The sequence below is a fragment of the Vulpes lagopus genome, chromosome 3 (genome assembly GCF_018345385.1).
Source record: "Vulpes lagopus strain Blue_001 chromosome 3, ASM1834538v1, whole genome shotgun sequence".
NCBI classification, from domain to species: Eukaryota; Metazoa; Chordata; class Mammalia; order Carnivora; family Canidae; genus Vulpes; species Vulpes lagopus.
Genome location: NC_054826.1, coordinates 126,604,612 through 126,625,994, shown reverse-complemented (window position 1 = coordinate 126,625,994; position 21,383 = coordinate 126,604,612). Strand labels below are relative to the sequence as shown.

Genomic DNA, 21,383 nt, shown 5'->3' with positions numbered 1-21,383 from the left:
CAAAACTAAAAGACAACCTACAGAATGGGAGAAGACATCTGCAAATGACATATCAGATAAAATGCTAGTATCCAAGATCTATAAAGAAAGAACTTACCAAACTCAACACCCAAGAAACAAATAATCCAGTCATGAAATGGGCAGAAGAGATAAACAGACATTTCTCCAAAGAAGACATACACATGGCCAACAACCACATGAAAAAATGCTCCACATCACTTGGCATCAGGGAAATATAAATCAAAACACACTGATATACCACCTCACACCAGTGAGAATGGTGAAAATTAACAAGACAGGAAACAACAAATGTTGGAGAGGACATGGAGAAAGGGAAACCCTCTTTCACCATTGGTGGGAATGCAAACTGGTACAGCCACTCTGGAGGTTCAAGAAGTTAAAAATAGAGCTACCCTATGACCCAGCAATCACACTACTGGGTATTTACCCCAAAAATACAGATGTAGTGAAATGCCAGGACACCTGCACCCCAATGTTCATAGCAGCAATGTGTCCACAATAGCCAAACAGTGGAAGGAGACACGATGTCCTTCAACAAATGATGGATAAAGATGTGGTATGTATACACAATGGAATATTACTCAGCCGTCGGAAAAGACAAATACCCATCATTTGCTTCGACACAGATGGAACTAAAAAGTATGGAGGATATTATACTGGGTGAAATAAGTGGAGAAGGACAATCATCATATGATTTCACTCATACGTGGAATATAAGAAATGGTGAAAGGGATTATAAGGGAAAGGAGGGGAACTGAGTGGAAAAAATTGGAGAGGGAGACAAACCATGAGAGATCCTAGGAAACAAAGGGTTCGGGATCCCTGGGTGGCGCAGCGGTTTGGCGCCTGCCTTTGGCCCAGGGCACGATCCTGGAGACCCGGGATCGAATCCCACGTGGGGCTCCGGGTGCATGGAGCCTGCTTCTCCCTCTGCCTGTGTCTCTGCCTCTCTCTCTCTCTCTGTGTGACTATCATAAATTTAAAAAAAAAAAAATTTAAAAATCTCACCTAGCTAGCCTTAACCGACCATGCCCGGGGCAGATGACCACAAAAGAGACGTGCAGGTGCCATCCAAAGCACTTTGCACAAAGCTTGGAGCAGAGAATAGACCCAATTCGAACAGAATCCTTGCAAACTGAAATAGAGGAAGGCTAGATCAAAGGAGGGAATCGGGGAAAGATGTCTTTATAAAAAACAACAACAACAACAACAACAACAACAACAAAGGGTTGCAGTAGGGAAGATGGGTGGGGGGATGGGGTAACTGGGTGATGGGGACTGAGGAGGGCACTTGATGAGATGAGCACTGGGTGTTATACTATATGTTGGCAAATTGAATTAAAAAAAAAAAAAAAAAAGAGGGGATCCCTGGGTGGCTTAGTGGTTTGGTGACTGCCTTTGGGCCAGGGTGTGATCCTGGAGTCCCAGGATTGAGTCCCGCATCGGGCTCCCTGCATGGAGCCTGCTTCTCCCTCGGCCTGTGTCTCTGCCTCTCTCTCTCTCTGTGTCTCCCATGAATAAATAAAATCTTTAAAAATAAATAAACAAAAATGAAAAAATGAAAAAACTAAAAGAGAGAGAAAGAGAGAGAGAGAGAGAGAGAGAGAGAGAAGGGACAATAAATGGAGACTGGTGCCAAGAAGAATCAGATGTTGGAACAAAAGGTCTCAAAACAGTCTTAAGGAACACCTGGGTGGCTCAGTGGTTGAGCGTCTGTTGGCCTTTGGCTCAGGGCATGATCCCCAGGTCCTGGGATCGAGTCCCACATCAGGCTCCTCTCAGGGACCCTGCTTCTCCCTCTGCCTCTGTCACTGCCTCTCTGTGTCTCTCATGAATAAATACATAAAATCTTAAAAAAAAATAAATAAATAAAACAAAAAAGTCCTAAATTAAAGGTGGGAAATTTCAGAGATATACACCCCCCCCCCCTTTTTAAGATTTTATGTGAACTTTAAAAAAAGACTGACAGGAATTACTCAGTGTGAAACAGAGGGGAAAAATATTAAAAACAAATCAATAGGGGATCCCTGGGTGGCTCAGAGGTTAAGCGTCTGCTTTCGGCCCAGGGCGTGATCTTGGAGTCCCGGGATCAAGTCCCACATCGGGCTCCCAGCATAGGGCCTGCTTCTCCCTCTGCCTCTCTCGCTGTCTCTCATGAATAAATAAATAAAATCTTAAAAAAAACAAAAAACAAAACAAAACAAAAAAACCCCACAAATGAACAGGGTCTCAAGCTTGTGTGAGACAACAGAAAAAAAAGTTTTACATACATGTAAATGGAGTTCCAAAAGGAGATGGGAAAGAGAATAGGGCAGAAAAAAATATTTGAAGAAATGACTGAAAATTTCCCCCAAAGTTTGCGAAAGACATAAATTTACAGATTCAAAAAGCTCAGTGAACCACTACCAGGATAACTTCAAAGAAAAGCACCCAGGCAAATCATAGTCAACTGCTGAAAACCAAATAAAAAAAAAATCATGGAAGTAGCCATAGAAAAGCAACATATTAAATGGAAGAACAATAATCTGAATGACAGCTAACTTTCCAGAAGGCAATGGTACATCTTTAAAGTCTTCAAGAGCAGACAGGCAGGAAAACAAATACTACAATTCTTCAGGCTGAGTGGAAATGCTCTCAGATGGAAACCTGGATCTTTAAGAAAGAAGGCAGAGAATCAGAAATGGCAACCTGGAGAAATATAAAAGTATTTTCCTCTTAATTAAAAAAAATATATATACAAATAACTTAAGCAAAAATTAAAACATCGTCTTATGGAGTTTATAACAGGTGTACATGCTATACATATGACAACTCTAACATAGAGGATGGAATACAGAAAAGAAATGCACTTTAATACAGGTGCAAAGTTTTTACATTTTCTACAAAGTATTGCAGTAATAATTCTAAACAGACTAAGAAAGATGAACACCGCATTCACCAGAATAACCACTAAAAAAAATGACACAAAGGATAGCTTAAAAAAGCATTAGATGAACTAAAATGGAATTCTAAAAAATATTTACTGATCCAAAAGAAGGCAAGGAAAGGAGGAGAGAGGAGGAAAAATGAGAGAAGACAATAAAATAGAAATAAATCCAACTATACCAATTGCATATATATTTTTTAAAGATTTTTCTTATTTGAGAGAAAAAGAGAGAGCAAGCACTAAGTAGATGGAGGGGCAGAGGGAGAAGCAGACTCCCTGCTGAGCAGGGAGCCCGACACAGGGCTCGATCCCAGGACCCTGAGATAATGACCTGAGCTGAAGGCAGACACAACCATCTGAGTCACCCAGGTACCCCTGCATTTTCTGTTAATGGACTAAAACACTCCAATTATAAAGCAAAGATTGTCAGAAATAATAAAAGCAAGACCTAATGATATGCTGCTTACAAAACAAGCACATCAAATATAAAAACATTGAAGAACATGGGGGGCTCAGTTGGTTAATCGTGCAACTCTTGATTTCACCTCTGGTTGTGGTCTCAAGCCCTGTGTTGGGCTTGCACTCAGCATGCAGTCTGCTTGGGAAATTCTCTCTCCCCCTTTCTTCCCCCTCTGTGTCTTCTCTTTCTCTCTCTCTCTCTCTCACATAAATAAAATCTTAAATTAAGAAAAATACATAAAAACATAAAAATACCAAAATGGAATGGACAGAACATGAGATACCATGCACAAAGTAAGCCTAATAAGGGTGGAGCGGCCATATTATCACACAAAAGACATCAAAACAAGTATTATCTGAGAAAAAGAGATATTTCAGAACAATAAAAGATACAATTTATCAGGAAAGCTTAATCACAAATATATGTCTAATGAAAGAGCTTCGGGCACCTGGGTGGCTCAGCGGTTAAGCATCTGCCTTCAGTTCAGGTTATGATCTCAGGGTCCTGGGATCAAGTCCCGCATCGGGCTTCCTGTAGGGAGCCTGATTCTCCCTCTGCCTGTGTCTCTGTCTCTGTGTTTCATGAATGAATGAATGAATGAATGAATGAATAAATAAATAAATAAATAAATAAAATCTTAAAAAAAAAAAAACAAAGAGCTTCAAAATATGACATTAAAGGGATCCCTGGGTGGCGCAGCGGTTTGGCGCCTGCCTTTGGCCCAGGGCGTGATCCTGGAGACCCGGGATCGAATCCCACGTTGGGCTCTCAGTGCATGGAGCCTGCTTCTCCCTCTGCCTGTGTCTCTGCCTCTCTCTCTCTCTCTCTGTGTGACTATCATAAATAAATAAAAATTAAAAAAATATATGACATTAAAACTTAAAGAATTTGGGGCACCTGGGTGACTCAGGTCATGATCCCAGGGTCCTGGGTTTGAGCCAGCACCAGGCTTAGTGCTTAGTGGGGAGCCACCGCTTAGTGGGGAGCCTGCTTCTCCCTCTCTCTGCTCAGTGGGGAGCCTGCTTCTCCCTCTCCCTGCTTAGTGGGGAGCCTGCTTCTCCCTCTCCCTCTGCCTACGACTCCCACTGTTCATGCTCTGTCAAATAAATAAATTTTTTAAAAAAATTAAATTAAAGAATTAGGGGCACCTAAGTGGCTCAGTTGGTTGCGCGTCCAACTCTTGACTTGGCTCAGATCATTTTGGGGTTGTGGGACTGAACCCTGCTTCAGGCTCTGAGCTCAGCGGGGAGTCGGCCTGAGACTGGGGACTCACTCTCCCTCTGCCACTCCCCTTGCTCGTGCCCTCTCTCTTCCTCTCTCTAAAATAAATGTAAAAACATAAAAAAATTTAAAAAATAATAAAAACAGGGATCCCTGGGTGGCGCAGCGGTTTGGCGCCTGCCTTTGGCCCAGGGCGCGATCCTGGAGACCCGGGATCGAATCCCACATCAGGCTCCCGGTGCATGGAGCCTGCTTCTCCCTCCGCCTGTGTCTCTGCCTCTCTCTCTCTCTCTGTGACTATCATAAATAAATAAAAAAATTAAAAAAAAAAAACTTTAAAAAATAATAAAAACACCCTCAAAGGATTAAAAGATAATTCCACAGTCAGAGCTGGACATTTAATATCCCTCTCTCAACAACTGATAGAACAAGCCCAAAAGAAAACATAAATCAAGACACGGATTGTCTGAACTACAGTATGACTTAATGGATACTCATAGAATGCTATACCCAACTGCAAAATAGTTCTTTTTGAAAAGAATAATACTTTCTCAAGTGCACTTGGTATATTTGCTAGGAAAAACCATGAAGTTGGCCACAAGTCTTTTTTTTAAATTTTTTTTAAAATTTATTATTTATGATAGACATAGAGAGAGAGAGAGAGAGAGAGAGAGAGGCAGAGACACAGGCAGAGGGAGAAGCAGGCTCCATGCCAGGAGCCCGACGTGGGACTCGATCCCGGGACTCCAGGATCGCGCCCTGGGCCAAAGGCAGGAGCCAAACCACTGTGCCACCCAGGGATCCCCCACAAGTCTTAATAAATTCACAAAGACTGAAATCATACCAAGTAAGCTCTCTGAATACTACAGAATTAAGTCAGAATCAGTAATAACAAAATATCCAGGAATACCCCAAGTATCTAGGAATTAAACAACATATACTAAATGATCTACAGGTCAAAGAAGAAACCAAGAAATCACTGAACAATAATAAAAACACACTATGGGGCAGCCCTGGTGGCGCAGCGATGTAGCGCTGCCTACAGCCTGAGGTGTGATCCTGGAGATACGGGATCGAGTCCCATGTCAGGTTCCCTGCATGGAGTCTGCTTCTCCCTCTGCCTGTGTCCCAGCCATTATAAATAAATAAATAAATAAATAAATAAATAAATAAATAAATAAATAAACAAACAAACAAACAAACAAAAATAAATAAAATCTAAAAAACATTAAAAAAAAAAGTTACACACACACACACACACACACACACACACACACACAATGTTGGGCAGCCTGGGTGGCTCAGCGGTTTAGCGCCTTCAGCCCAGGACGTGATCCTGGAGACCCGGGATCGAGTCCCACGTCGGGCTCCCTGCATGGAGCCTGCTTCTCCCTCTGCCTGTGTCTCTGCCTGTGTGTGTGTGTGTGTGTGTGTGTGTGTGTGTGTGTGTGTTTCTCCTGAATAAATAAATAAAATCTAAAAAAAAACCCAACACAGTATGTTAAAAGCTGTGGGGTCACCCACAGAAGTTCATAGCAGGAAACTTACAGCTTCAAAAGCTTAGGTTAGAGAAGTCTAGGGCAGCCCGGGTGGCGCAGCGGTTTAGCGCCGCCTGCAGCCCAGGGCGTGATCCTGGAGACCCTGGATCAAGTCCCACATCAGGCTCTCTGTATGATGCCTGCTTCTCCCTCTTCCTGTGTCTCTGCCTCTCTCTCTCTCTCTCTCTCTCTCTGAATAAATAAATAAAATCGAAAAGAAAAGAAAGGAAAAGAAAAGAAAAGAAAAGAAAAGAAAAGAAAAGAAAAGAAAAGAAAAGAAAAGAAAAGAAAGAAATCTAAAATTGATGACTTAAGGTTTCACCTTAGAAAAAAGTACAAATCAACCCAAATAAAACAGAAGGGAGGAAATAACAAGGAGCAAAAATCTGAAACAAAATGAACACTGAGGAAAATTAACAAAGCCAGAGGTGATTCTTGAAAAAGATCAATAAAAGCGATGGATCAATAAACCCCCAAAATAATCTAGAAGAAAAGAGAGAATACCAATCACTCACATCAGGAAGGAAGGTGGGGTTATAATTACAAATTCTACAAAAAGATAATAAGGAAACATTATGAACAAATCCTTGGCAAGAAATTTAACAACTGAGATGAAATGGATAAATTTCTTGAAAAAACTGAAATTTATCCAGGCTGACAGAAGATGAAACAGAAATTCCCAACTGCTTTATAACTAATCAAAAAACTGAATTTGTCTTCAAAAATATTTCCACAAATGAAATTCGAGGCCCAGAATAACCAGTAAAACATATCAAACATAATGAAGAAGCAATGACACCAATCTTCACAAACTATTTCAGAAAACAGAAAATGAATGAATATTTTTCCTGACAAGTTTTATGATGACAGCATTACCCTAATTATCAAAGTCTGCCAGAGACATTACACTAAAAAAATGAGAGACCAACATCCCTTGTGACCACAAACATGGAGATCCTTAATAAAAAAATTAGCAAATCAAATCCTACAATATGTAAAAACGATACTACATTATGACCAAGCAGGTTGATCTCAGGGATGCAAGGCTGGTTTAGTACTAGCCAACCAGTCAATATAATTTACTACATGAACAAATAACTGCACATGCACCAACAGGCCCGGGATGAAGAACAATCTGTATGGCACTACAGCCAACTGCAGAGGGCAGGCCAGTCTGTAGGAGGCAGCAGCTGCCACTACATTCCAAGAGACTGTTGCCATCGTGGAATACAAGCCAAAATTCCCAGAACTTTTAATTTTTCAAAAGAAATAAGCAACTCAAATATTTATGGAGACCTGACTTCAAATATTTGTGACTACATTTTTTTTTTAAATATTTGGGCCAAACACAATTTGTTTATAGCCAGAATTAGCCTGTGATTGCTAGTTTACAAGTCTCTTCTAATCTATCCTGAAAATGAAGCCCATGAGAAAGTTTACCAGCAAAGAGAGAAATGAATAAAAGTTTCAAACAAAGGTTCCTACTCCTGTTTGGTAGAAATGTATCAGGAAACAACTTTCATGGAAGCATGACCTTTATGACCTTGGGGTACACACCAAACATTTCCTGGGAAGGGCAGACAGTAAATATTTTAGGCTTCTGGGCCCTGTGATCTCTTGCTCAACTCTGCCACTGCAGCAGGAAAGGGGCTGCAAACATGTGAAAGCATAAGCATGCTTGGGTCCCAATAAAACTTTATTCTACAAAAACCCAACCCATGGGCCTTACAGAACCCCGGGTAAACCACAAAGGAAAAGATTGGTATATCTGACAAAATTAAGATTAAGACTTCCTGTTCAACAAAACCAAAAACAGACACCAGGATGAAAGTGCAGCAGCAAGCCGCACCTGGGAGAACACATTTCCAACAATCATTACTGACAAAGAATAACGTGATAGAAGATTAGTGCCCATAAAGAGTGCATACAAAAATGCATACCAAATCAGCCAATCCAGAAGAAAATACTGGAACAAAAGACATGAATAGCATTTCACGGAAATGGAAACAAATGGCCAATAAACTATGGAAAGAAGATGCTCAACTTATTAGCAATTCATCAAAATGCAACTAAAATCACAACTGAAACATCAGTTTTGTTTTTAAAGACTATCCCTTTGAGAGAGAGTAAGCAAGAACGCAGGAGCATGGGGAGGGGCAGAGGTAGAGAGGGAAGCAGAATTCCTATGGAGCAGGGAGCCTGATGTGGCTCCATCGCAGGACCCTGAGACCATGACCTGAGCCAAAGGCAGATGCTTAACTGACTGAGCCACTCAGGCACCCCTGAAACATCATTTTGTAACCATCAAATTCACATTTAAAATGTCTGAAAATCCCAAGTCTCGGTGAGGACACGGCACAGGGACAGCTCTCTGAGTTGGTGGATCAAAATCAGGACCCACATGGGAAAACAGTCATGATTACACAGTAACAATGCATATCCTAAACCCGGCAACCCCACTCTGGTCACACCGCAGAGAAACTTATGTGTCCAACGAGGCAGGATGCCAACGCAACCAAGTGAGCCACTGCCTCTACGCTGCCCACAGGCCAAGCGTCTGCACCTGGGTGGAGAAAGAGCTGAGGTACATTCTCACAATGGAGCATTACAGTATTGCAGACAACACTGCCCCACTGAGCTGGTTCCCCACAGTTAGTTCATGTATTTCCTGATACGTATCTTGTAAGCAGACACACACAAGATAGCATTCAATACTCTCCAGAGTTGCAAAGATTATAAGTCTGAAAATACCAAGGACTGGAGGGGACTGTGGGAATGCATGGAAGGGGGCTGGTGGAGTATACAGTGACACAACTCTTTTGGGGAAGTAATTTTGCATTACTTAGTAAGCCAGAGCACACCAAGTGATCCAGCAACTCCATTTAAGTACACACCAGCAATTCGACATAAAGAAACGAAGGTATACGAACACAATGTATTAACAGCAAAAATTAATGAACTACGCCATTAGCATGGATAAAACTAAGCCAACAAAATGTTGACCCAAGAACATACACAGTATGTATACACAAGAAAACAGAAAATTCAGGTCAGCAGTTACCTCCAGGGGAAAGAGAAGGACATGCCTCAGGGAAGAGCACACAGGCCTTCAGAGAGTTGGTAATCTCAACTCCTTAAACTGGGTTAACGTGTGTTCATTTTACACTTCTTTTTAAACTGCACATGCATACTCCACGCGTCTCTCTTTAGATCGAATGTATAAAGGGAGAAGGGGAGGGGTTGAAAGAAAAAGCCGTAACCTCTCTGGGTCACTGAACTTGCCCACAGAGAAGTACACATAGCTTCTTGGAACCCAGCCTGATTTAAGCAGAGGAGCATCCTGTAGTGTCACGTGTGGGACCTGACACGGCCAGGGGGCTGGATCTCCCTGAAGCCTAACCTGGAATAGGAAGCCCAGGTTAGAGGCCAGCCTGCCTGGGATGGATCAAAGGTAATCAGGCAGGACTGAGGCCTAGCGGCTTCATCAACACACACTGATCTGAGGCCCCCACATGGGCACTGTGCCCCAGTTCTAGCCACAGTTCACCGAGAGGTCAACACACCTGCACTGTTACTTCAGGGGCAACTCAGAACTTCCAGTGGCTTGCTCCAGGCAGCAGGAAATGGCCTGACCCCGTGGAAGGTGACTGGCTACGCTGGTCAAGATGACAAACACATATACCCTCTAACTTGGCAAATTCCATTTGAGGATTTTCCTCCGTGGATACACTTGAACCCTGCATATAAAGACGAGGCGGGGGGGCGGGGCAGCCCGGGTGGCGCAGCGGTTTAGCGCCGCCTTCAGCCCAGGGCGTGATACTGGAGACCTGGGATCGAAGCAGATGCTTCATCAACCGAGCCACCCAGGTGCCCCATAATTAACAATAAACTTTTTTTTTTTAAGATTTATTTTTATTTATTTATGAGAGAGAGAGAGAGAGAAAGAGGCAGAGACACAGGAGGAGGGAGAAGCAGGCTCCATGCCGGGAGCCTGACGCGGGACTCGATCCCGGGACTCCAGGATCGCGCCCTGGGCCAAAGGCAGGCGCAAAACCGCTGAGCCACCCAGGGATCCCCTAACAAAAAACTCTTAAATAACGTAGCTGTCACAGAAGAGCGAGCCCCTTCCCGTCAACTGTCAATGCTGGGGTCATGCGCAAGCCTGTATAGAGATACCAATTGAGGATCCAGTGTAGATGGATACCAGATTGACAGCCATAGAGGAATAGTAAATAAATGCATAGATAATAAATACTGTCACACAGGAAAATGAGACCAGTCTGTGTGCAATGTCCCGATGCTAAGTTTTTTTTTTTTTTTTTTAAGATTTTATTTATTTATTCATGAGAGACATAGAGAGAGGCAGAGACATAGGCAGAGAGAGAAGCAAGCTCCATGCAGGAAACCCGATGTGGGCCTCGATTCCGGGACTCCAGGATCACGCCCTGGGCCGAAGGCAGGCGCTCAACCACTGAGCCACCCAGGCATCCCCCGATGCAAAGTTATCTCTAAGATACATTAAGAAATAAACCTGGGGGATCCCTGGGTGACTCAGCAGTTTGGCACTTGCCTTCGGCCCAGGGCAAGATCCTGGAGTCCCAGGATCAAATCCCGCATCGGGCTCCCTGCATGGTGCCTGCTTCTCCCTCTGCCTGTGTCTCTGCCTCTCTGTGTCTCTCATGAATAAATAAATAAATAAAATCTTAAAAAAAAAAAAAGAAAAGAAAAGAAATAAACCTGGCCCAGACAGTAGTTTGCATATGCTCCCATGATGTTAAAATATACGTGTATGTGTACACATACATGGACGTTCTTCTCACAAGTCATGCATATCTTTGCAAGGACTTGGCTAAGGGGGTTGCCCCCAGGAGGGTTACCTGGTGTCTGAGGGTATCCATGACAGAAATATGCTTCTCAGTGCACACACCTTTGCACTTTTGGATGCTGTGGTAGGTTATTTTGTGTTAGATTATAAATATACATACCTATAAAAGTTACCTAATTGCCAAACACACTAAAAAAAATTAATAAGGACATAAAACACATTTACAAAGGGATCAAAAAAACTTGGGGAGGGATCTCTGGGTGGCGCAGCGATGTGGCGCCTGCCTTTAGTCCAGGGCGCGATCCTGGAGACCCAGGATCGAATCCCACATCAGGCTCCCAATGCATGGAGCCTGCTTCTCCCTCTGCCTGAGTCTCTGCCTCTCTCTCTCTCTCTCTCTCTCTGTGTGACTATCATAAATAAAAATAAATAAATTTTAAAAAAAAAGAAAAAAAAAAAAAGCTTGGGGAAATGTCCCTGGACAGGAAGCATAAATATTTGTTTTTTTAAAGATTTTATTTTATTCATTTATGAGAGAGAGAGAGAGAGAGAGAGAGAGAGAGAGGCAGAGACACAGGCAGAAGGAGAAGCAGGCTCCAAGCAGGGAGCCCAACGTGGGACTCGATCTCAGGTCTCCAGGATCACGCCCCGGGCTGAAGGCAGCGCTAAACCGCTGAGCCACCTGGGCAGCCTGGAAGTGTCAATCCACACACATCCATTCTCTGGGCAGTTGGCTGTCTCAGGTGGTGGAGCACATGACTCTTGATCTCAGGGTTATGAGTTCAAGCCTCATGGTGGGCATAAAGCTTACTTAAAATTAAATAAAGGCATCAATTCTCTAAACTAGCCTATATTTTTAACATAAGCCCAAAGAAAACGCAATTTTTTAAACTATTTAACCTAATTCTAAAATTCATATGAAAAACTAAATTTTTGCATAAATGGCCAAGATTTTTGAAAATCACAAGGAAATACTATTAAACATGTTAACGCACATTAATTTAAAGCTACAATACCAAAATTAATTTCTTCTCTCACTTATTAAATAAAAAATTCCAGATGGGCTACAAAGTGCAAATAAAAGCTAAAACTACTGAAGACAACATAAGAAGTGGGGATCCCTGGGTGGCGCAGCGGTTTCGCACCTGCCTTTGGCCTAGGGCGTGATCCCGGGGACCCGGGATCAAGTCCCGCGTCCCGCGTCGGGCTCTCGGTGCATGGAGCCTGCTTCTCCCTCTGCCTGTGTCTCTGCCTCTCTCTCTCTCTCTCTCATTGTGTGCCTATCATGAATAAATAAAATTAAAAAAAATTAAAAAAAAAAGACAACATAAGAAGTAATTTAAGAACACCTTAAGAACATATAATCCACCCAAAGTGTACAAACCAGTGGGCTTTAGCACATTCACAGGGCTGAGTATTCATCACTATCATCTAGTGCCACAGAAGATCATCACCCCAGAAAGAAACCACAAGCTCATTAGCAGCAACTCCCCACTCCTATCCCCCCAATCCCGGCAGTCACTTCCTATCCCTATAGATTGCCCATCTGAGACATTTCACACAAAGGGAATTATATGTAGTCTTCTGCATCTGGCCTCATTCACTTAACGTCATGTTTTCAAGGTTCATCCACATCATAACAAATATCATATCTCGCTCTTTTTTATGGCCAAATAATATTCTTTTTAAAAATATGTATTTATTTATGTAATCCCTACACCCAACATGGGGCTCAAACTCAGGACCCTGAGATCAAGAGCTGCATACTCTTCTGAGCCAGTCAGATACCACACAGTGAATAATATTCCATTATAGGGTCAGACCACACGTTGTTTACTTATTCATCAGTTAATAGGCAATTGGGGTGTTTCTGCTTTATGTCTGTGCCATAAACATTGCTGTACAAGTTTCTGTGTGGATGTATATTTCAGGGTCCCCTGGGTACACACCTAGGAGTGGAAGTGCTGGGTTGAATGGTAACTGTGCTTACTCATTTGAGGAACTGTGGACTGTTTTTCAAAGTGATGCCCATTTTACATTCCTGCCAGCAGTCAGCAAGGGCTCTGATTTCTCTACCTCCTCACCAATGCTACTGGTGTTATTGATGAGGGAGCACAGGGCAAGCTAAGGGCAAAGCACAAGCTAACACCCCACAAACTTCCCCTGGCCACCCCGTGAGATACATGTGACATTCCTCAGGCACTTCTGGCTGCCCTAAAACAAAGGAAAGGGGAAAACAAGTGGTTAATCAATAGAGATCACAGTCATGCAGGACATGGGTTTCCATCAGTTTGCAACTGTCTTAATAATTTATAAGAAACAAGCCATCTTCAGGGGCACCTGCGTGGCTCAGTAGGTTAAGTATCTGCTCTCGGCTCAGGTCATAATCCCAGGGTCCTGGGATCGAGTCCCATGTCAGGGTTCCTTCTCGGCGGGGAGTCTGCTTCTTCCTCTCCCTCTGCAGTTCCCCCTGCTTGTGCTCTCTGTGTCAATTAAATAAAATCTTAAAAAAAAAAGGAAGAAGAGGAAAAGGAAGAAAAAAGGAAGAGAGGAAGGAAGGAAGGAAAAAGGAAGGAAGGAAGGAAAGGGAAGGAGAGAGGGAGGAACGAATGGATGGAGGAAGGGAAGGAGGGGCAAGCAAGCAATCTCCAGAAACCTACAGACTCAACTACTTGGAGCCTAACACCACCCTCCCCTCGAGAGGATAGAAACTCTTGCATAATCAGTCACTCCCTGCAAACCCAATTCAGCTCTGTCTGCCCACAGTCCTGTCCCTGTGCTTTCATAAAACCACCAAAGGTCTTTTGCACCAAAGACCTCTCAAGAATCCTTTCTTGGCCATGGACTCTGGACCCCAATACTCCAAACCACATCATTATCACCTATGGTTTTCATCCCAGCCACCGGAGTGGGTATGAAGTGGAACCTCAAAGTGGTTTTGATTTGCCTTTCCTACTGATATTGATCATCTTGACATCTTTTTCTCTAATGATTTAAGAAGAAATGCTTTCTAAGCAAAATATGTAACCCAAGAATCATAAACTTATGGAGCACATAAAAATTAAATAAATAGCATAAATCATCTAAGTTCTCACCACATGGGATGCCTGGCTGGCACTTGCATGTGCACAAGCATGAGAGAGGGGGAGGAGAAGCAGACTTCCCGCTGAGCAGGGAGCCCGCTGTGGGACTGGATCCCAGGACCCCAGGATCATGACCCAGTGGCCTTCAAGGGCCCTTGTGTTACCAGAGAAAATTGTAAACTAACAATCACAATGACTCTGAAAACATCAAAAGAAGGTTCAGTTACACTCCATCTGATGTACCTGTTTTAGAAAAACTTCTAATCATAATGGCTAAAAATGAAATGTTTTACTTCTTTAAAAGGAAGCTTCTGGGCAGCCCAGGTGGCTCAGCAGTTTAGCGCCGCCTTTGGCCCAGGGCGTGATCCTGGAGACCCGGGATGAAGTCCCGCGTCGGGCTCCCTGTATGGAGCCTGCTTCTCCCTCTGCCTGTGTCTCTGCTTCTCTCTGTGTGTCTCTGCCTCTGTGTGTCTCTCATGAATGGATGAAGAATATCTTTAAAAAAAAAAAAAAAAAAAGTAAGCTTCATGGAACATCCCCTCAGGCACTCCATTCTCCATAAATTAGAGAACCCTGGTCTGTGTGAACCACAATGGCAGTGCACCACACCGGCTACCTGACACATCGAGTTCCAATACAAGGATTGAGACCTATTTAATAGTATTACCATATAATCATCTGGTTTTTTTTAATCTTCTGCCTTTTAATACTGTATTCATTTTGCTATCTTAAAATTAGTTTTGATGTTCTAAACACCTAGCTTAATTATATGGCTGCTAAATAACTGAGCTACTCTTAAAATTAAGTCCATGATTCCCATTTACCTGAATTCAATTTATCTGATCTATGGGCATTCAGCTGGTGAAAAAGCAGGTGGGGATGATGCCCAAGTAGATAGCAGCTCTCTAAGCTACAACTTTCATGGTATACAATTCCTAGTGGCTTTAGTAGCCATACCAGAAACACCCCAAAATCTTTACTAAATACTACAGAATTTCTTGGTGGAGTAAGCAAATAGCAGCTTCCTAGTAAAAGTCAAACCTTCCGGGCAGCCCAGATGGCTCAGTGATTTAGCACCGCCTTCAGCCCAAGACCTGATCCTGGAGACCGGGATCGAGTCCCACATTGGGCTCCCTGCATGGAGCCTGCTTCTCCCTCTGCCTGTGTCTCTGCCTCTCTGTGTGCCTCTCATGAATAAATAAATAAAATCTTAAAAAAAAAAAAAAAAGTCAAGCCTTCCGTTTCCAGACTGGGCAAGATGGTACTTAAGAATAATTCTAGCTGGCTACACTAAGAGCACCAAAAATGCAATTCAAGAACATCCTCTGGCTTTGAACTAAAATATTTCACTGGAGGGCACCTGGGTGGCTCAGTTAAGCATCTGCCTTCCTTTCAGGTCGTGATCCCAGGGTCCTGGGATCGAATTCTACCTGTTTCTCCCTCTCCCTGCTACTCCCCCTGCTTGTGCATGCTCATGTTCTGTGTCGAATAAATAAATACTTTAAAAACAAAAAATTAAACACTTCCCTGGAGTGTGAACTGGATACACTTCGCTGATGCCAAGTCTGTATTTTGGTTTTAGACAGTGACCACCATCACTGCCTTAGTAAGTCTCCCTATTGAAATCATCTTTGTTGGACTTTGGGGGTAGAGGTGAGAAATATGTTTTCTCATCACCCCAACTCCCCACACACACACACACACCGCTTCAAGCAGCATTTGTCTCAATGCACAAGGGCAGCAAACACTTGGGAGGTTTTTGTTGTTGCCTTAATTCTGGCCAACTATTCAGCTAGTAACCAATAAAGCCTTTGCTAACCTATTACCATCTGGGTTTGGCTGATCTTTTGCAGATAACTTGGTCCCTCTGGTCCTAACCAAGCCCGTCACACCACAGCCCACCTGGTGCCTCTTGGGCAGCCAGCCACACACACCTTGCCTATGTGCCTCGCTGGTGCTGATCAAGGCCCCAGCACTGTGATTTATAGTTTTGTTGTTTTCTAAGACTTTAGCTATTCATTCATGAGAGGCACAGAGAGAGAGGCAGTGACACAGGCAGAGGAAGAAACAGGCTCCCTCCAGGGAACCCGATGCAGGACTTGATCCCAGAACCCTGGGATCATGCCCTGAGCCAGAGATGGATGGTCAACCATTGAGCCACCCAGGTGTCCCAGCTCTGTGGTTTACAGAGGTGGCAACACCATTTAGAGTCTAAGCAGTTAAGGATCAAACCTATTATTGTTACGTTAGCAACATGAATACGTGTTTCACAGAGAGTGAAATCTGCCCCACAAGTGCTGCTCTACTCATCCTGCAGAGAGCCTGGGAACACATGAGATGTGACTGAATTCTCATTCTCACTCCTGGGCTGCAACACAAGAGCTGTGAGGGCATGAATTAAACAGCACAGGCCCCCAAAGTGAGAGCAGAGGGAAGAAGCAAAATAAATCAACAAAAAGAATAAAAGCAGTAAATGTGGGGCTGTGGCTGCACAGGGTCTAGGCAGGAGTTCCTTTTGGGAAATAAAGCAAACCTGCAATGCTTGAGCCCTACAACAAAGTGGGGAAATTCTGCTCTTCTGATGTTTCTGGTACTTGGAGCAGACTCCTCACCCTTCTAAATCTCACTTCTAAGGCAGAACATTCCAGCAAAGGTTCCAGCTTACAGAGACTGGAAAAGGCAGAGGACACTAACTCGAGCGCAAGCAGTCTGCGGTGGCTGCCTCATAACGGGGTCCTGGCAACACCAACAGTGAGACCCAGAGTGTCCTCGAGATTAGAACACAGGACTCAGGGCTGTGGTGTCATTGCAGTTACCAGCCAAGTGAAATGACCAACCCATTACCCTCTCCACCTTACATCATAATCTTCTGCCTCTGGAGATCAAACCTGTTGCTGATTTTTCATGCTCATCGTCTCTTCTTTGGGAACACTTTCTTGATTGTCTACCGGCAAATCCATTACTTCTATTACTCATCAGAACTGGTGGAAGGTTTCATGACAGTTTACATTTTTACTACAAATATCACGTCTTGGGGCAGCCCCGGTGGCGCAGTGGTTTAGTGCCGCCTGCAGCCCAGGGTGTGATCCTGGAGACCCGGGATCGAGTCCCACATCGGGCTCCCTGTGTGGAGCCTGCTTCTCCCTCTGCCTGTGTCTCTGCCTCTCTCTCTGTCTCTGTGTATCTCTCATGAATAAATGAATAAAATCTTAAAAAAAAAAATATCACGTTTTCCAGGTTACCTAGGTTCTGATATCCCTACTCCTGATAATACCCACCTTTCACCAGGGCAAGAAATTACTCGATGGTTCTAAATGCCTAGAAATCAATTTAAGATTCACCTGGAGCCCACCCACCTGGTCCTGGGGGCACGCAGAATCAGGTGTGTGGCCCCCATAGTGCCTGCAGCTGGGTTTCCTAAACACTGGCCCACACCTGGCACTGTGACCATCCCGATTACAGAAAATGGTCCACAAGTTTACATCTAACAGAAGAGAAAGCACATAATTTTTAGCCTCTTACTCATTCCCATATATATTCCCATTTCTTGCGAAACCCAATCATTCAGTAGCACCCTCTTACCCTGCATCTGGTGCTTTCCAGACCGGGCTCATAACCTTTCTCTTCTGTGAGATCCACATGAGCAATCATCCACGTTTCAGTGCTCCCTGACTGGGCACAGAGGCCTCGGAAATGGCCCAGTATACTGCCTGGCAAACACAAGCTCCCACCTAACCTATGACGCCAACGGCAGGGTCACATCATCTCTGAAGTATCAGAGAGCATTCAAAAATATATATATATAATATTATTTTATTTTTTTTTTTAGTTTAAGTAATCTCTACGCCTAACATGGGGCTCAAACTCACATCTCCAGGACCAAGAGTTGTGAGCCCTTCTGACAGCTAGCCAAGTATCCCTCAAAATATATCTGTTAAATAAGTAATGAGCAAAAATGAAAAATAAAAAGTCCACAAGCCGAGACTGTTCAAAACCTCAACGTAGCAGGTGGGAAGAACTGGGATGGTGATAAAGTCCGACTCTAAGATGTGAGGCCAAGCAAATGCTAACATTTGGGAACACTTTCCCAGCAACAGAGGAAAAAAAATACAGGGGAATTCTGAATCTTCTGTGGAGGTACTTTCTCTTATTCTCCCCGCCCCCAACCCCTTTGTATAAGATATTCATTTTCTAGGCTAAACTCACCCATCACTCAGTCCCTCCAAACAACTAGACCTTCACGACTGCCCACACGGTGGGTATCAAGAACATGTGCACTACACCCTGCTTCCAAGAACAGGGTCTCAATCTTAGATTCAAACAAAAGATTTGCAAGGAGAACTGCGACAGAAGTTCAGAAGGAGAGGATGCAGATTATTAAAGGAAGGAGTTAAAAAAAAAAACTGGCTGGGCTGAAAACTGGCATGTCTTCCCAGTGGAAGGTTCACTACACGATATGAAGAATGAATTACAACAAACATGATTAGAACATCTGAGAACACAAAAAAGAGAAACTTTAACCTCCAGAGAAAGGTAAAAACAAGTCATCTACAAAAGAAACAATGAAATTGCTAGGACTGCTCATCTGTAACTGGCTCTAGAAAACAGCAGACCAATATCCTCCTCTTTGAAGGAAAATTATTTTGACCTGGAATACCCAGGCAACCTACTACACTAGTCGGGGGGTAAAATAAAATATTTTAGACATGATGGGGCTTAGAAAATTTACAACCTGGGCAGCCTGGATGGTTCAGCGGTTTAGCGCCTTCAGCCCAGGGCGTGATCCTGGAGACCCAGGATCGAGTCCCACACGTCTGGCTCCCTGCATAGAGCCTGCTTCTCCCTCTTCCTGTGTCTCTGCCTCTCTCTGTGTATATCTCATGACTAAATAAATGAAATCTTAAAAAAAAAAAAAAAAAAAATTTACAAACTAAAGACTTCTGCAGAACACAAAAGTATACTCTTGCATGACAAGAAATAAACCCAAAAAGGAGAAAGACGGTGGGTACAAGCAAAAGTATAAAACTTACAACTATCTTATCAGTTAATGCATGCTTTTAAAAACTGTTTAGGGATCCCTGGGTGGCGCAGCGGTTTGGCGCCTGCCTTTGGCCCAGGGCGCGATCCTGGAGACCCGGGATCGAATCCCACATCAGGCTCCCGGTGCATGGAGCCTGCTTCTCCCTCCGCCTGTGTCTCTGCCTCTCTCTCTCTCTCTCTGTGACTATCATAAATAAATAAATAAAAAATTAAAAATAAATAAATAAATAAAAATAAAAACTTTAAAAAAAAAAAAAAAAAGAGGGACACCTGGGTGGCTCAGCAGTTGGGTCTGTGCTTTCGGATCGGGATGTGATCCGGGAATCCTGGCGTCGAGTCCCAAGTCAGGCTCCCTCCATGGAGCCTGCTTCTCCCTCTGTCTCTCATGAATAGATAAATTAAAAAAAAAAAGAGAGAGAGACAGACAGACAGACAGACAGACACTAGAGGTGCCTGGGTGGCCCGGTTGGTTAAGCATTGCCTCCGACTCAGGTCATGATCCCAGCGTTCTGGGATCCAGCCTGGAATCAGGCTCTCCACTCAGAGCCTGCTTCTCCCTCTCCTTCTGCCTGCTTGTGCTGTCAAATAAACAGTCTTAAAAGAGAGAGACACTACACCAAAATGTAAAACTCAGATAACGGGAAAAAAAATGTAAAAGACATAAAAAATAAAAAAAGACATTCATAGAAAATATACTAACGGCCACTAAGCAAATGAAAACACTTTCTCACTCCTATCCACGGAGGAACTGCCTGGATAGAGGTGGTCTCAGTCCCTGATAACGGGAATATAAATCGATAAAGACTTTCCGGACAGCAATTTGGCAGTATCAGCTAATGTTTCAAATATGCACAGACTCTGAACCATCAATTCTAAAAGTCGGATTCTGAAATTCTAAATGCCATACACGTGTGCAAACATCTAAGTACTCGCCATTGTACGCAGCAGTGTAATGACAGAAAACCACAGGGCAGCCCGGGTGGCTCAGCGGTTTAGCGCTGCCTTCAGCCCAGGGCCTGATGCTGGAGACCTGGGATCGAGTCCCACGTCGGGCTCCCTGCATGGAGCCTGCTTCTCTCTCTGCGTCTCTCATGAATAAACAAAATCTTGAAAAAAAGGAAAAGAAAGAAACAGAAAACCACAGAATCCTTTATTACGTCCGTTCACGGGACACGGCAGGTAAACGACCGCGCGGCCACTGGAAAGCCAGAGATCGGGGGACAGGGACGGCCCAGGACGCGGAAGCTACGCAGACAACGTTAAACACAACTCCGGAGCAAACCGCATAGACGGTTTAGGTCTTTTCACATAAAAACAGCCCGAGTCCACGTGCGTGTGTAACCGTGTGCAGAGCCTGGACGGAAGGCTAGGATGCTGCCCGCCCCTCGGTTTCTCCCGAACGCGGAGTGGGAAAGCAGAGACTACGGTGACTCTTTTCTTTTTTGCCTCCGCCCCAACACTGATGTGAGCGCCCAGGAATTTCGGGTCCCGGGAATCCGGGGGTGACGAAGCCAGAGGCCACGCGCTGCCGAGGGTCAGGCGGCTGCGCCCGGGTCCCGCCGTGCGCGCTCTCGGGCGGACGGGACACTCGGTGTGGCGCCGGTCGGCGCGGCGCAGGCGGCTCCTACGGCCCCCGGTGCAACACGGCTCGGGCGGCCACGAGGGGCTCAAGTCCGTTCCCACTCCCCGAACCGCCCTCGGCGGCCGGAGCGAGAGCCCGGACCCCTCGCCTCGAGCCCAGCGCCGGGGCTCGGCGGGGAGAAGCCCCTGCAGGGGTCCCGCGGGCCGGGGCGCAACCGCGCTCCCCGACGGCGGGGGCGGAACCCGGGCAGTCCGGCGACACGGGGCGTCCCGCGCGCTCAGCCGAACCTCCGAGCCTCGCAGTGGAGAAAGGCGCGGGCTCGGACCCGGGGCGTCCCGCCCCCCGCCCCCCGCCCCCCCTCACCTCTCGGGGCGGCCGCCAGCGCCGGCGCCTGCAGCCTGCGGCCCCACAGCAGCAGCACCCGCAACTCGCGCGCCATGTCCGTCCTCCGCAGCCGCCGAGCCACACGCGCGGCGGGGGCGGGGCGGGGCGGGGCCTTCCTCGGGCGCGGCGCGGTGACGTCACGCCGAGCGGAGGGCTGTCCGGCCTGCTGCCTGCGCCGGAGAGCGGGCGGGGCCCTGATGGCCCGCGCCGCGCGGGGTGCGTCGGGCCTGGGGACGGGCCCTCCGTGACCTTGTGTCGCGTTGTCAAGGACGACGGGCGGGCGCGCGGGCCCCGGGTCACTCG

General features: G+C 45.1%; 1 protein-coding gene across 1 annotated transcript in view; it reads right to left on the bottom strand.

The window, feature by feature from the left end:
• The window catches only part of TRAP1 (TNF receptor associated protein 1), a 52,959-nt gene extending 31,576 nt beyond the window's left edge, over nucleotides 1-21,383 (bottom strand). Inside the window, exon 1 of the mRNA XM_041747744.1 lies at nucleotides 21,060-21,383. Within this exon, the coding sequence (XP_041603678.1) occupies nucleotides 21,060-21,135 (76 nt within the window). The 5' untranslated portion in view covers nucleotides 21,136-21,383. The remainder of the gene's footprint in view (nucleotides 1-21,059) is intronic.